The 14867-nt window shown below is 24.0% G+C and overlaps 1 protein-coding gene across 2 annotated transcripts; it reads right to left on the minus strand.

Moving 5' to 3' along the window:
- Window positions 1-8251: 8251 nt before the first annotated feature.
- LOC145829605 (uncharacterized) lies at window positions 8252-14424 on the minus strand. 2 transcript variants are annotated; one of them, XM_082937448.1, is made up of 9 exons: window positions 14362-14424; window positions 12515-12619; window positions 11941-11984; window positions 11288-11351; window positions 10836-10972; window positions 10514-10726; window positions 9826-9936; window positions 9592-9656; window positions 8252-8977 (listed from the first exon to the last, which is right to left on the minus strand). In XM_082937448.1, the coding sequence occupies exons 1-9, from the start codon at window positions 14383-14385 to the stop codon at window positions 8619-8621; spliced, it is 1122 nt and encodes a 373-aa protein (XP_082793574.1). In that variant the 5' UTR covers window positions 14386-14424; the 3' UTR covers window positions 8252-8618. The 2 variants fall into 2 exon arrangements, with proteins under 2 accessions (XP_082793574.1, XP_082793573.1); XM_082937447.1 differs by having other exon boundaries at window positions 9826-9939.
- Between the last annotated feature and the right edge of the window lie 443 nt (window positions 14425-14867).

The following is a 14867-nucleotide window of genomic DNA, read 5'->3' on the forward strand; positions in this document are numbered from 1 at the left end:
AATTTTTATTTTAGTACTAAATTTAAAACCGAATTTTAAAAGATTAAGTTAGAAATGCACTAAGTTAGTGAAAGTACTACTGTTAATATCGCTACTATTAAAATTATAATTTTTATTATTACTGTTATTACTAATATGATTAGTATAATTAGAAATACTAATAATAACAGTAATAATAAATAAAAAAAAATTTTAATAATAGCGATAATAACAATAGTAATGGTAATAATCCTAATAGTAGTAATTTTAAACATGATAACAATAATGAAAAACCTATTAAAACTTTAAACTTAAAATATATAAGCTGTAATGATAATTTTAATAGTAATGATAGTGAAACTATTGATATCAATAATACTAATAATAGTGTAGATTATAATAATCAACGTATAACTAGAAGTATTGCTAAAATGATTAGAAAAAACTTAGAAAAAGTAAGTGATAATCTTGCCAAAAGTATAAATAAAATGCATAACAATAATGCTATAAATAAGTATTCAAAACCAACTAAGCCTAATAGTGATAAGTTAAGTAATATGCCTAAAATTGTAATTGCCGTAAAATAAATAAAGATAACTAACTGCCTATCAAAAGGTAATTGTTAAATTAAAAATGTAATTTATTAAGTTGAAAGTAAGGGCCTTGATAAAATTAATATCGGAAGTACAGCAGGTAGTTTCAAAGATAGATATGATAACCATAAAAATACTTTTAAAAAAATAAATAAAAAACAAAGCACGCGTTTATCGGATTATGTCTGGAGCTTTTTTCACAGGTACAGTAAAAGGCCAAACATGGACTGGAGTATTGTTTCAAAGATCAAACATACATCCAACGGAGTAAGTAGAATTCGCCCAACTTGCAATACAGAAAGAGCAGTAATTGCAGCAGAAGATAAAGACCTACTTCTGAACAAGCGGCAAAATTAATCGGTTATTTGTCCCCACATCCGACGATTCTACTTTAAATAACTCTGTCTACTTATGCACTTACTTATTTCACAACATTTTCGTATAAAATCACAAACACTAAGTTTAATACTATATGTGTTTAAGCTGAAAAACTTATTGATTAAATTGTTAAATTTATTATGAATTAATATTTCTGCACAACTTAATTTATGTTTCATTTAAAAAAAAAACTTGCCTATTCTTAGAGCTTTTTTGAGGTTAGTATATGCTTTTATTAAATTTGTAGTTTTGTAGACATTTTTATACTTTTATGTTTTTATTCCAAACTTTGTTTTTAAACCATAAAGTTCGTTTATAGGAACTACCCACATAAAAATTATACATGCTTTTTTTCTAATGTGTATTAATATTTTATAGACTCCGTAGATCTGTTCTTAAATTTATTTGAGAGCAGTGAAACGCCTTTAGTCGGAATAAAGTTTTAACCCAAAAACATCTGTGGTATATATATATATATATATAAAATTAGAAACAGATAAAAAATACCGACCTTGGGCCATTAATTTTCTTTCTTTTTAGATTTTAGTTTAAGAAGCCTGTTTTTTATAACCTTGTATAATTACATCAAAATATATTTAAATCTAAATATTGTTTAAGACAGTTTTACATTTCAGTTAATTTTTAGTTAATAAATAAGAACTGAGAGCAATTAGAAAAGCTTCAAGTAAAAATAAAATATTAAGACTAAAAGTGTAGCGATTTTAAGTTGCAAATGGTTTTTGAATACAATAATATCTCTTTAGACGTTAAGAAAAATTTAACGTTTTTAGAACGAATTGGTTTTTAAAAACAAAAACTTGAACAAAAAAAATTTTTAAGTACAATAGATTTTGCTTTATTTTAAAATTCAAGTAGTATAACAAGTTGGTGAGACTTGGCAATAATTCTTTTATATTTAATAAAAGCAAATAGTTTAACTTGTTATATAAAATTAATACTCTTAATAAATGCTGTATAAAAAAAAAACGTTTACCTTTTAGACAAATATTTTTGCCATATACTGACTTTTTAAAACAAAAATTATTACCGAGTTTAAAATATGTCATTTATTAGTTTAATTGAAATAAATTTTTGTCTGTAAGTTATGTTTGTACAGTCATGTCTTTATTATAAAAGTTTTAAGTCATACTTGTTTTTTCTTGAAAATAAATTAAACGGCAAAACATTGAACGACAAAAAAGTGCTCATAAATAATTTGAACCAACGTACTAGTGTACAAAAAAATCCTTTCGGTTATCGAGTCGTACACCACTTGGATGCACTTTAAGGTCATTGTCCAGGACATGCAAATTAAATATAACGGCAAAGTTTATGTACTTACTACAATTAAGTTTGTAATGATGTTATACTTCTTAATGTTTTAAGAATTAAAGTATTAACCACAAACAATAAAGGAGATTTGAACACTTTTAAAGTTTTCTATTTATTTCACTATTTATTATAAAGTTTTTGTAATTATTTTATTTTATTTAATAATTTCTTATTTTTTATAGTTTTTATAAAAAAATAACAAATATTTATCATAAATAACATTATTAAATTTATATACTAAATAACAACTATTCAATAATATTTATCAAATAAATTAAATATTCAACTTTCAGTTATGTATTTGAATACAGTCTTTAATAATATTTTTAATTCACCAAAGTTTAAATTAATTAATATTTGTTATAAAAGTTCGGTTAAAACCTTCAGTTATAATGCTCTTTTTTGTTTAAGCAATATTAGAAATACTATTCGAACAAGGAGTTAGAAAACCTGCGGACCGCTAAGTACTTTTCAGCTAAAAAAAAAAGTTTTTACATCTAAGCTCTCAATTTTATAACTAGCTACTAATATTAACAATTGTGAACTATTTTTGGTTTAAAATATTTTTTTGACTACTACAGTTAGTTTAATTTAATGCGACCCGCAGAAGAATTTTCTATTACAGTGCGGTCTGTGAGTAATTTTTATAGCAAAGTTGGCCTGCCATTTACAAAAGTCTGCCGAACCATGAGTTTAAAAGATATATAGAGCAATACATTAATAACTAGTAAATAAGCATAATTTTAATTTTAAGAAATTTTATACAGTAACTTACAATTTTTTTTTTGGTTAAACGTATTTTTGAATAAAAAATGAACTTTTTGAATACTTAAATATTTTTACTCAAAGAAGCAAGAACATTTGAGATTATGTATTTGTCAAAGAAATAGGAAAAGGGAAACTGAAAATTAGCAGAAATTCTAAATCAGATATTCGCGTCTTTAAACAACTGTTCGAAATAAACATAGATATTAAAATTTAACGCTATAATTCATTCAAATGACGGGACATGTTCAAAATCCACTCGCGATCAAAATCCACCCAGTCAAATTCGAGAACCGCTTACCGTAAGGGTTAGGGGTAACAGTTTTAGTGAAAAAAATATTAAAGTAAAAAAAAAATATACAAAAAAATTATAAAATTAATTAATAAATGAAGAAAAAAAAATTGGGTGAATTTTGAACGCGGGTGGATTTTGATCGGATGAATTTTAGTAATATACCTATTACAGTCACCTCTCGCACATCTACGTACTTGTTTGGTTATGCACTCTCGTTTAGTTACACAGTTTATATTTCTCAAAAATACAAAAATAACTAGAAAAATCATTAATATTGTAAGTTTTTTTTATAATTGGAATTAATAATATATTTAGTTTGTTATATATAATTTCAAATGGTAAATCCTAATTATATTTGTTTAGACTTAAGGTCATAGTTTAACTTACACTAGATATTTTGGAGTTGATAACAAAGAGAAAATAAATTAAAGCTTTCTTAATTTGTTTTATGGGCCTTTAAAAAAAAAGTTTGGGAAACCCTGGTTTTGACTTTGTAAAATTATGTTCTTTGACGGTTGGGTAAACATTTAATTGTGCCTCAGTGTACTCTTTGGCTTTGCTCTTTATATTTTAGGTGTCTTAGAATCTTTTTATAATTTTAAATCAAACAAGGTACAATTTTCAATTCCTTAAATATTTATGGCATAAAGATTCATTTCAACTCAATAAACCTTTTAGTTTAGCTAGTTTGTTCCTTGCACCTAAGATTCAACTAGTCTTAGACAAGTTTAATTTTAGGTGGGCAACGAACAAAGCAGAAAAAAATAGTTTGATGACACACTAACAACTTTTATAAAAAAAAACTTTTGAAGTATATGTACAGTTTGACTGAAGACTATCTTTCTAAACAAAAAAGTGGAAAAGTTGCCAAACTGTATTTAATCAAATGCATTATAATAAGACAGGAAAGATAGTAGGTATATTTTCTACTTCTCGTTTAGCTACGTTCTCTTTTTTAATTACATACTTTTGCTGAAGACACATTATGCGTAGATTCGCGAGAGGTGACTTTAGTTTTACGTTTGTGTATATTAAATAATGCTTACTTAATACTTGAATTCAAATATTTGCAAAATTTCAAATTGTTAACTAACTCATCACAGCAACAAATATATGTCTTGATCGCCTTATCTTCCTAAATTGATTCAATTATAGTTTTTTAATAACTTATCACATGTTAAAAGTTCGTAAATAAATTATAAAACTAGACAAACGTTTGTTTAATTATAGTTCTTTATTCAACGTAATATTATTTTGAATCTAATTTATATAAATAAATGTGTGTCGAGAGATCTTTCATGTGTTTTATATTTCGTTATCTATAAAATATTGTGGAACTCTATTTTATGTATAATTAAGTTGTTATGGTTTTTTTATTCTATATCAGTCGTTTTAGTTTAAAATTTTGAAAAATAATCCATTTTCAAAAGCAACAATATTTTTCTTACGCTTAAGATACTTTTTTTCTTTTTTTCTTGTGACAAAAAGTGATTTAAATTTCTTATGACTATTTTCTGCATTTAAATAAGATTTTTTAAGTATATGAAAGATAACTTCTTTTAACTTGGTTTTTATTTAAAACAAAAAATGTTGATAAGTTGTTAATATGAACTTAAACAAAGTTGACCATACAAATATTTTTATAGCTACTAATGTCTAAACTTGATAATATCAAACTAAATGGGAGTATAGCTATACATTATTTAAGTGTTTGTAAAGAGCTGATTATAGTTTTTATTACAATTTACAGTAAAAACCACTACAACAGTTTCTTTAATCTTACAATTAATTGTAATGTATTTTTACAAATCAAAAATAAGCAAGCAGTTTAGTTTTTAAACACAATTAAAATATTTGATTTTTTACGCCAATACTAAAAGTTAATCTACTTATAATATTTTTTTTTCTTTTAAAACTACCAATTTTTATTATACTTGATTTATACAAAAATCTATGTAGACATACTATATTAAATCAATTAAGTTATGAACTATGAATGAATTATGCTGTATGTAAGGATTAAGTTATTAATTTTGTTTAACTTTAGTAATTAAATTAATTAGATAAAAATTGTAAGGCAAATTTTAATGTAGTATAATTTATATTTCACGTTACAATTTAAATTAAAATGTTAACAACTATTCTACAGTATGTACTAACTTATATATCAGTTTACTTAGTTAAGCAAAAGCAGCACTTTTTTTTTACTTATCTAATAAAAATGATTAATAATAATTTATTTCTTTAACTAATTTAGATTTTAAAGTATAATATTAAAATTATATATTTATAGTATTATATATTACTATTATATCTAAATAGTGTTTGTAATTAATATTAAAACAATATTAGCATTAACAATACATTGCAAACTAACTTTAAGTATTTAGCTTACTATTGTTAATATTATATTAAAGTATGAACAAAAATAAACTTTTATAGAAGTTCGAACTAAAACAGTTCATGTTTGTGATGTTTGCAAAAAAGACTTTGGTCACTATAGCAGTTTGAATCGACACATGTTGGTTCATAGTGGTTAAAAGGCTTCTAATGTCATATTTGTTTGAAAAATTTACCCCAAAACAAGACGTAGCACGACAAATTTCATGCACATGATTACACTACAGAAAAGAACTTTATATAAAGTAAAATTAACAAAAGTTAATGTTAAGAAACATATGTTAGTTCATAATGGTGAAAAAGATATTGTGACAGAAATTCTCAAAAAAAAGTTTAAAAAAGCACATGTTGACACACACTAAAGTAAAAGCACGTGAATGTGATATTTGAAAAAAAAAATACTTATAAGTGATTTAGTAAGACGCTTTAGAATTCATTTAGGAGAAAAACATTATGGTTGTGTAGAATTTGGAAAATGGTTTAATCAAACCAGCATATACGCATTACGTACTCGTCATAAGGAACCGTACAACAGTTAAAACTAAAGTGTAAATTTTATCTAGAAATGTAATTCATACTACCTTAAAACAAAATCTGAACACTAAATTCATCTTAGATTAATTATCAGATTTATATATAAGTATGTGTCTAACTTGGTTTAGACAAGTTTCAATTATAAAAAATGCTTTTTTGTAAAATTTAAACATTTTTAAATTTCATCCCCACAAGTTAATTTTATAGCTTTATTAAATAACTGTTCGATAAAAGCAATAAGTATTAGAGCCATGCAGAAAGTTGTGGTATCACATCGCTTATATAAATTTTTAGTTCATTATAATTTTGTTGTAATTGGAATCTTTGGTAAATTTTTTTCTGACTGCTTTTTAGTGTTAATCTAAATTTTAAATGAGACTGTCTTTAATAAAACGAACTTAGAAATGAAAACAACTCAAACTTTTTTTACATTCTTTTATACATATATCTGACAACAATTTAGTTTTTAAAAACGTTTTAGTTATAGAACTTTTTTTTTAATTCTACTAATAATTACAACAATTTAATTAAAAAAACTTAAATCATTTAACTTCTGTTATTTTTTTCAGTCTTAAGTATTTTTTCTTAAGTTTTCTTCATTTAATAATGTATCAAAACATATATTCAAGCTTTTTTGTTTAGTATGACTATCAGGGGTGTATTTTAACTGGTTTCCTGTGCACCCCCTTAGTCTATCTAAGTTGCAACAGTTTTAATATACTTAAACTGATACAATTTAGATAGACTCAGCTTTGCCAAAAAACTAGGATTTGAGAAATTTATAAGTTTTGTATATATATAACACCATACTTTTTTAGAAAAATCATTCTATTCAGGGTGGCCACTAGTTTTTTATAAATATCTTACCCAGGTTTTTGGGTCTATTTTTAGTTTAAAATTAAGCTTTAAGTTAAAAATGTTTTAAATAGTATAACAACATTAAAAAGATACTGTAAAGCTACTTTAAGTATAATTGTTAATGAAAAATGATGACAAAATCTTTTAATAAGGTAGGTGTATACATATTTTCATTAAAATAATTTCTACAGATAATAGGTATTATCTGTAGAAATTATTTTAATGAAAACATGTATACACCTACCTTATTCTATGCTTCTATTCTTTAATTACAGTAATTATTTTTTTACAGAAACGTTATTGACTCGTTAACACACAGAAACATATGTTAACACAACGAAGGAAGATTACTGTACAATTTGTTTTTATTTATATTCCAGTGAAGTTATTTCACAAGGATCTTTTGTTAGCAAACGATTAAACCTATACTTTTGAACAGTTAGACAAAATCTTTGTCTATTTTTTGTTTCAAATCAAAATATCACTACTTAACATGTAAAAATTGTTTAAAAACCCAGGTTTTTTGTTATTTTTGTTCAAAATTAGAGGCTTTCCAGAATTCAAGGTTAAGTGTCCACCCTGTATTTTTTACTACAATTATCATTTTCTAGAAATAGAACATAGTACAAGTTAAAAACTAATATTTAAGTTACTACTTTGTGTTGTGTAATTACTATTAGTCGCAGCTATAAAAACTCAGGGTCTTATTTAGTTTAGTTTGTAAGTTTTTGTACTTTGAAGATTAATAGCTTTGTTACAATTCGTATTTGAAGTTTTAATGAACTATCATTTTAATCATTATCCTTGTTTACTTAAAAAGGATACATGTTAATTTTAATCATGAGATTAAACATTATAACTAATTTGTAAAAACTTTATGGACTACTAAGACAACATCTTTCAAAATGTTTTATATGTGTATAAATTGATGTAGTAACAACTATACACTTTTGTCAAAAATATACTAATTTAATAAAAACTTGATCAAAATATAAGCTTATCTACACAAGATTTTGATCTAATTCATGTAAACACAAATTAAAGAAATAACACGAACTTAAGTAAAATCATTATAAAAAACCAATATAGTTTTTTAAATAAAATAAAAACAAAGGTCATAAATAATAAAATAAAAATAACATCAATCTTAAACTGGTAAAGTAAATTGTTAGAAAAGTAAAAACAAAAAAACAGTTAGAAAACTTACCATTTCTAAACCAAAAACTTTAATATGTTACATAGTCTTTAAATTTATAGCACACGGATTAATATTTTAACGTATATATTGTTACTTTTAATATAAAAATTTTTGTTGGAAGATTTTACTTAAGAATTTTATTATTGTAATATTGAGGTATTTAAATTACATGTTTGACATTTTAAATTTGCTTTGTACAATACAAAACTTCGTAAAAATTCGACTTAAGCAGCACTGCAAACTACAGCGCTAAAGTAATTTTGATAACAGTAATTGCAAATGAATGTTATGAAGAAAGCTCGTCTATTTCTTTTTGTATTTCTTTCCGGCGGCGCTTCACTTTTTCGTTGTATTCCTTCATCTGCCTCATTTTTTCGTCCATTTCTCTCTGGCTTTTGCGTCCCAGCCTGCAGTTTTCACTGCGGACCGCGGCAGAAGTTTGCGATTTGCGACCTTCGTTGTCTTGCCAACCCAAACGACTTTTTATCGAGCTGAGAGGGGGATTTTTATCTTTTTCACTCGATGATTTCGGTTGCCTTGATGTGAAACCTGCTCTATTTTTGACACTTTTCTTTGTTTCAAAAGTAGCTTTGTTTGAGGCATTTCTGTTCGAAATGTCACGGGATACGACTATTCTACTGAACACTGTAAAATCATTTGGTTATAACTGTGTTTATTCTTTTTAAACATAATGTTGTGTGTATAGAATATAACTCTAAATGATATTTTCTACTAGCGGTTTTGTAAAATGCACAACACAAACATATCTTTGTACCAGCTTTTGTATACAACGTTCTACATATTAATAACAGTAGTAGTTTAATTACTTTAATAATTAAAATAATATTTTTACTGCTAAGACAAACTAAACTACCGATACTTAATACAAAATTATTTAAACTGTTTATTTTGTTTTTTAAGCTTAGAATATTAATAAAATTAAACATAACAAAAACTTAAATGACAAATGGAAACATTTCTAAATGAATTCATTTAATAATCATAAGTTTGAAATAAAAATTTTATTGAAGAATAAGTTTAATCCATCATATAAACACTTAACAACTTTCTCCAAAAGTTAAACTGAGAATATTAAACTAAAACCAAAAAAAAAAATATTGTCAATTGTAGACAATACGCTATTGCTTAAAAGTACCACTTTTTAATTTCATTTGATTTATTTTCATACTAAAACTCTGCTTAGAAAAAGCATTTATATATAATAACAGTGTAAAAAAAGTTTTTTGCAAAGCCAATACCTGATTTAGATGTTGATTTCTCAACATTTTTAATTTTTATATTTCTTTTTGATGATTCTTTTTTTCTGTTTTTTATTGAAACATGTTTAAAGTATATGAAAAAAAATAACTTTATTTTTTTTAATTTAAATTAAATAGACTTTATTTTTAAAGTTTAACTAAAATGTAAACTTTTAATTTTAGCTTAAGTTAAAATACATACTTAAATTTATCAAAAAAATAAGCAAAAATAACCTCAGAGAAATCAAACTATCATCACAAAGATCAAAATCATTAGCATCGTCAGAAGAACTTTCTACTTTACTAGAAGGTTTAACGAGAATTCTTCTTTTTGTATCAGCCTTGCTGCTGTTAAAGTAACAAATTAAATAAAGTCAAATTATAGCTCATATAATGAAAACAAGTATTCCGTTTGGTTAAAAAACTATTTGATGACTATAAAAATAAAGCAAGTTTACGAATTATATTAAATAAGTTAGAGCAGAATGGTTAGGGCACATTACTAAATGCAGTTTGAACATCAGCTATACCTTGAATTTTTAAGAGAAATTGAGTATATGAAAAGTGTAAAAAATTGCTACTTTTCAGTATACAAAAAGCGTTATTTAGAGTAGACTTTTTGTTACTATCAGTACTGATTTAATTTGGTAACGAAATCTTCTTGCACGATAGTTTACTTTAACGTAAATAGCCTCTCTTGCCCTGGTTTGGATAACAACATTAAAAAGCTTAATTATGATCAGCTGTGTAATTTTTAAGTCCACTTCTTTTTAATTATATAATCTGATAAAGTTAAAAGAAATAAATAAATTTTAAGGCAGCTTAATTTCTAAGCATATAAAAGGGGCCTTCTTTGTTTTTTACAGCTTATTTTAATCTGTAGATTTTATCAACTAAACGTAAAAAATACTCAAAGTCTTACCAAACATTTACAACACGCTTATTCAAAAAGTCCTTCCGTGGTTTTTCAACTTCAATGTTACAGACTTTAACATTACTTTTTGTTTTGAATCCAAGGCGCGACTTTACACTTGTTGTCTGGCTTTCAGCTTTTTCTTGGTAAAATGCCTTCTTTTGAAGCTTTTTGCGGAGGTCGAATGTTTGGAGCTTTTCTTTTACTGATTTGTCACTGTGGCTAAATATAATTAAATTTTATGAAAAAAATAAATAAAAGTTTGAAAAATTTATTGAACAACAACTTATTTTATTAGTGAAAAAAATAAAATAATCAAAACATTGTCAACCTGGAAGCTTCTTCATCAGTATCGCTTGGGGTTATTTCTCCTTCTTCAATGCTGTCTTCATCAAGTGATGATGCTGAACTTTGGTGACTCGAAGTGGACAAACTGTCGTCAGAACTATCCTTTGTTGTACAATTATCCTGTGTATTGGTATTGTTTTTACAAAATTTTGATACCAAATATGATAAATACGATTGGTAGTAAAATTGCTTGAAAGTATTTTATCATTTACGTGATAGATAAAATATTTTAATCTTATTAACATTAAATACTAACATTAATTTTATAAACAAAGTTGATATTTTAGAAAAAAATAATTTCTTAGTTTAAACATTTATCATTTCCTTTAGTTAAAGCACCATTTTTATTGAACTAAAGTAAATCTGACACAGCTTTCAAAATAGTTAAAACTTTTTTATTTTAATTAGCAGAACTGTTTTAAAATTTAGACTTACAGTGGGTAATATAACAACTCTGTTTGTATTTCTGATTATTGGGGAGCTTTTTCTTTTCACTATTCTAAACAACAATAAAGATTAAATACTTATTTAAATTGTCAAATAAACAAAACAACAATTATTTTTAAATCATTTATTGCAGTAGACTACTTAAACGTAGACACATTTCCGATAACTTAAATATTTATTATAATAATTATAAAAACTTTAATATAGTGAAGACTGTTTATAAAAACTTTAGATTTAAATATGTAAAACCTATAACATAAAAATATTTTAAATCTAACAAAAACTTACAACTTTAAGTAACACAATTACTGATTATTTACTACTGTTTATAAGTCCAAAAACATTTTATAGAAAACATTAAGTATTAAAGTTAAGAAACAAGTACTATCAAAATTTTGTTTAAAGATATCATAACTTATATTGACAAACAGATAGTTTTAAAAATATAGCAATTTTAAATTATAAATTTTTACGTTTGATAAATAACCATAAAATAAAACACTACTAAAAATTTTAATAAACTAAAACTTTTATGTATTTTAAAATACTATAAAGTTAAAAAATATTTAATCAAATATGGATTAACTTATAGATCGTTTGTTTATAAACTAAATAAAAATTAATAAACACCAAAATCTTACCTAGAAAACTTTCTTCCATTATTTTCAACTTTTTGTTCATTTTTCTAAAAACATAAGATCAAATATTGATTTATTTCAACTTTGTATTTTTCAATAAAATAACAGATTAAAATAAAATTAATGAAATGGTTTAAATCGTACTTAATTAAAATAGTAAAATACAAATTGCTTTAACATACAGTTATATAGTTTAAAGTTAAGGTATGAAATAAATCACTAAATAAAAATATTTATTTTCGTACAAATTTTAATTGTAATTAAATTAAACTACACTTTCAAGACTAGTATAAATCAAAACTCTTTATAAACTTATATAACATTATTTAATGGGTGAACAAAATTTATAACTTAGTTAATTAACTTACTATAAATACATTGTTAAATAATAACCACAAACTAAAATCCCTCATTGCATAGTTATTTGTATGTAAAATCATACTTTTTTATTGTAAACTTAAAAATCTATACCAAATCATGTACACAGCAAGAAGTTAATAAAAAAAGTTAATTTTTATTTAAAGTATTTCTTTTATTCTTTTCAACACTCATTACAAAGTAGTTGAACAATAATAACCTTCATTGACTTGAGAGCAGCTTTGCGAAGTTCTTCATCGTCTTCTTCATTGCTTTGTTGTCTCATTGACTTCAGAGCATCACTGCGCAATTTGGCGAGATCATCCTGTCAGTTTTATAACTTTTTATTTTCAGTTATTTATACTGTCAAATAACAAGACTTAATATAGTATAATATAGTATTTATTATTTAAATAAGTTTAAATTACACTATCTAATGTGAACAGATTTTAAAAGATATTGAGAACTACTGCTTTTGGTTTATAGATATTTACAGGGTTGCCACTCATTTTTTCAAACTTTTTTCCAGGTGTTCCAAATTTCTTCCAGGTTTTTAAAACTACATATTTTTGGGTCTAATTTTAGTTTTAAGTTAATTTCTATTAAAGAAACTGTGTTAAATAGAACAAAAGCATTGAAAAGATACTGTAAAGTAACTTTAAATGTGTTTTTTAATAAAAAAATGTTTGACGATGACAAAAAATCTTAATTATATGATAGATATTTTGTGTCAAATCAAAATTTTACAATTAAAAATGTTAAAGTTATTAAAAATTCCAAATTTATCCAGGTTTTTTCAAAACTTCTCAAATTACAGGTTTTTCCAGGTTATTCTACCCTAAATTGTCAAATTCCAGGTTTTTCCAGCTTTCCAGGTAAAGTGGCAACCCTGTATTTATACTATACTATTAAATATCTAAGAGAAAAAGTTAAAATATATCCTAATACACTTATGCATATAAAAAATACTTCAGTAGAGCAAAAAAACTTTTATTTAATAATTGTATCAACACTGTAAAATATATAAAATAAAAAGGTTGAATGTAAAACTTAAATTATGAAAAACTGAATCAAATCAAACTCCTTTACAATCAAAGTAAAAATAAGCCAGAGTTTATAAAAAAAAATAAACTAGCCTTATTCATCCTGAGCTCAAAAAATCAAACTAGCCTGAGTTATTCTAGGTGGCAACTTTGTTGGTTGTTGTGCTTGATAAGTAAAAGTAACTTAGTATGAACAATATGTAATTATCTAAATTATCACACACTACCTTCAATTGAGGGTACAAGGAAAATATCATTTTTTTTATAACTTAACCTTAACTTATAGTGTTTTATTTTTTACAGCTTTTAACTAACTTATGTATTCTAACTAACTTTTGAAATAAAGGTGGTCAAAGTCAAAAAGTACAATAGATATGGGAGTAGAAAACTAAAACAGAGAACAAATAAAAATCACAAAAGTTATACCTCTTACATTTTTTAGATAAATATCTCAAATTTTGAGGAAATGTTCTTTGTAATATTATAATAAATTTACAGTAACAAACTTCCATAGGATTTAAAAATTAAAAATTTTTGAATTAATTTTTTTTTTGTTTTTTCATGATAAAAAAATATTTCAGTTGAAAATTTTAAAATTCCTACCAACATATTTTTCTCAATATTACATAAACATTCCTTTAATACTTAAAGCGTTTATCTAAACAAACATAGGACGGGATAATTTTTTTGTAAAATAACTAATTTTTGCATTTTTAGTTTGCAACTTCCATACAGAATATAATGACCTATTAATGTTTGATCAGTTATATCTTGTAAGTTACTTCAAACTTTAACAAACTGTAAAAAGTAACTGTAAAAAGTAAACTGAGTTATTTATGTAAAAAATAAGAATAAAAAAGTGTTTTACAACCCTATGTCCTTAAGTAATTTTTTGTATGTTATAAACTTAATATTAAAGTAAAACTATAACTACAATTATTATATATTGATAAAATAATCTTATAAAATTACTAATTATCAAGAAAAAATTAAGTTATATAAATATTATAGGAAATAAACTGACCTCAATTGGGGATGAGCTTTTCATTTTGATAGTAGTATACTTAATTTTGTCAAAAAAAAAAATAACTGCTAGAATTAAATATTTGTTAGGTTTTAGTAACCTTACTTTAAAGAGTTCTTTTGATAATTAGTAATACTCCAAGTTAACTTTACATTGTTTTCACCTTCATTTATTTTAACAAACCAAACAAGAAATTTAAATAAAACTGTCTAGACAAAAAATTAAATATAAGTATATTAGTTTTAGATATTAGTTAAAATAAAGAACCTGTCTAAGATTCATTAAAAAAGAACTAAGCTAGCTTATAAAGTAAAAAAATAACAAATATGAATTTTTTAAAACCCAAAAAATAGTATGATAACCTATATTTTTTAAAAAATAATCTATCCTAAATATTTGACATATTTGTCATAATTAAAGCTTTTCTTAATTTAGAATTTGAAAAATAAGTAACTTTCCTTTTTAGATTGTCATGTATATTTCTAAGAAACAGGCTATTATCACTA

This window comes from Thalia democratica, chromosome 2 (assembly GCF_965202585.1).
Source record: "Thalia democratica chromosome 2, ktThaDemo2.hap1.1, whole genome shotgun sequence".
Taxonomy (NCBI): Eukaryota; Metazoa; Chordata; class Thaliacea; order Salpida; family Salpidae; genus Thalia; species Thalia democratica.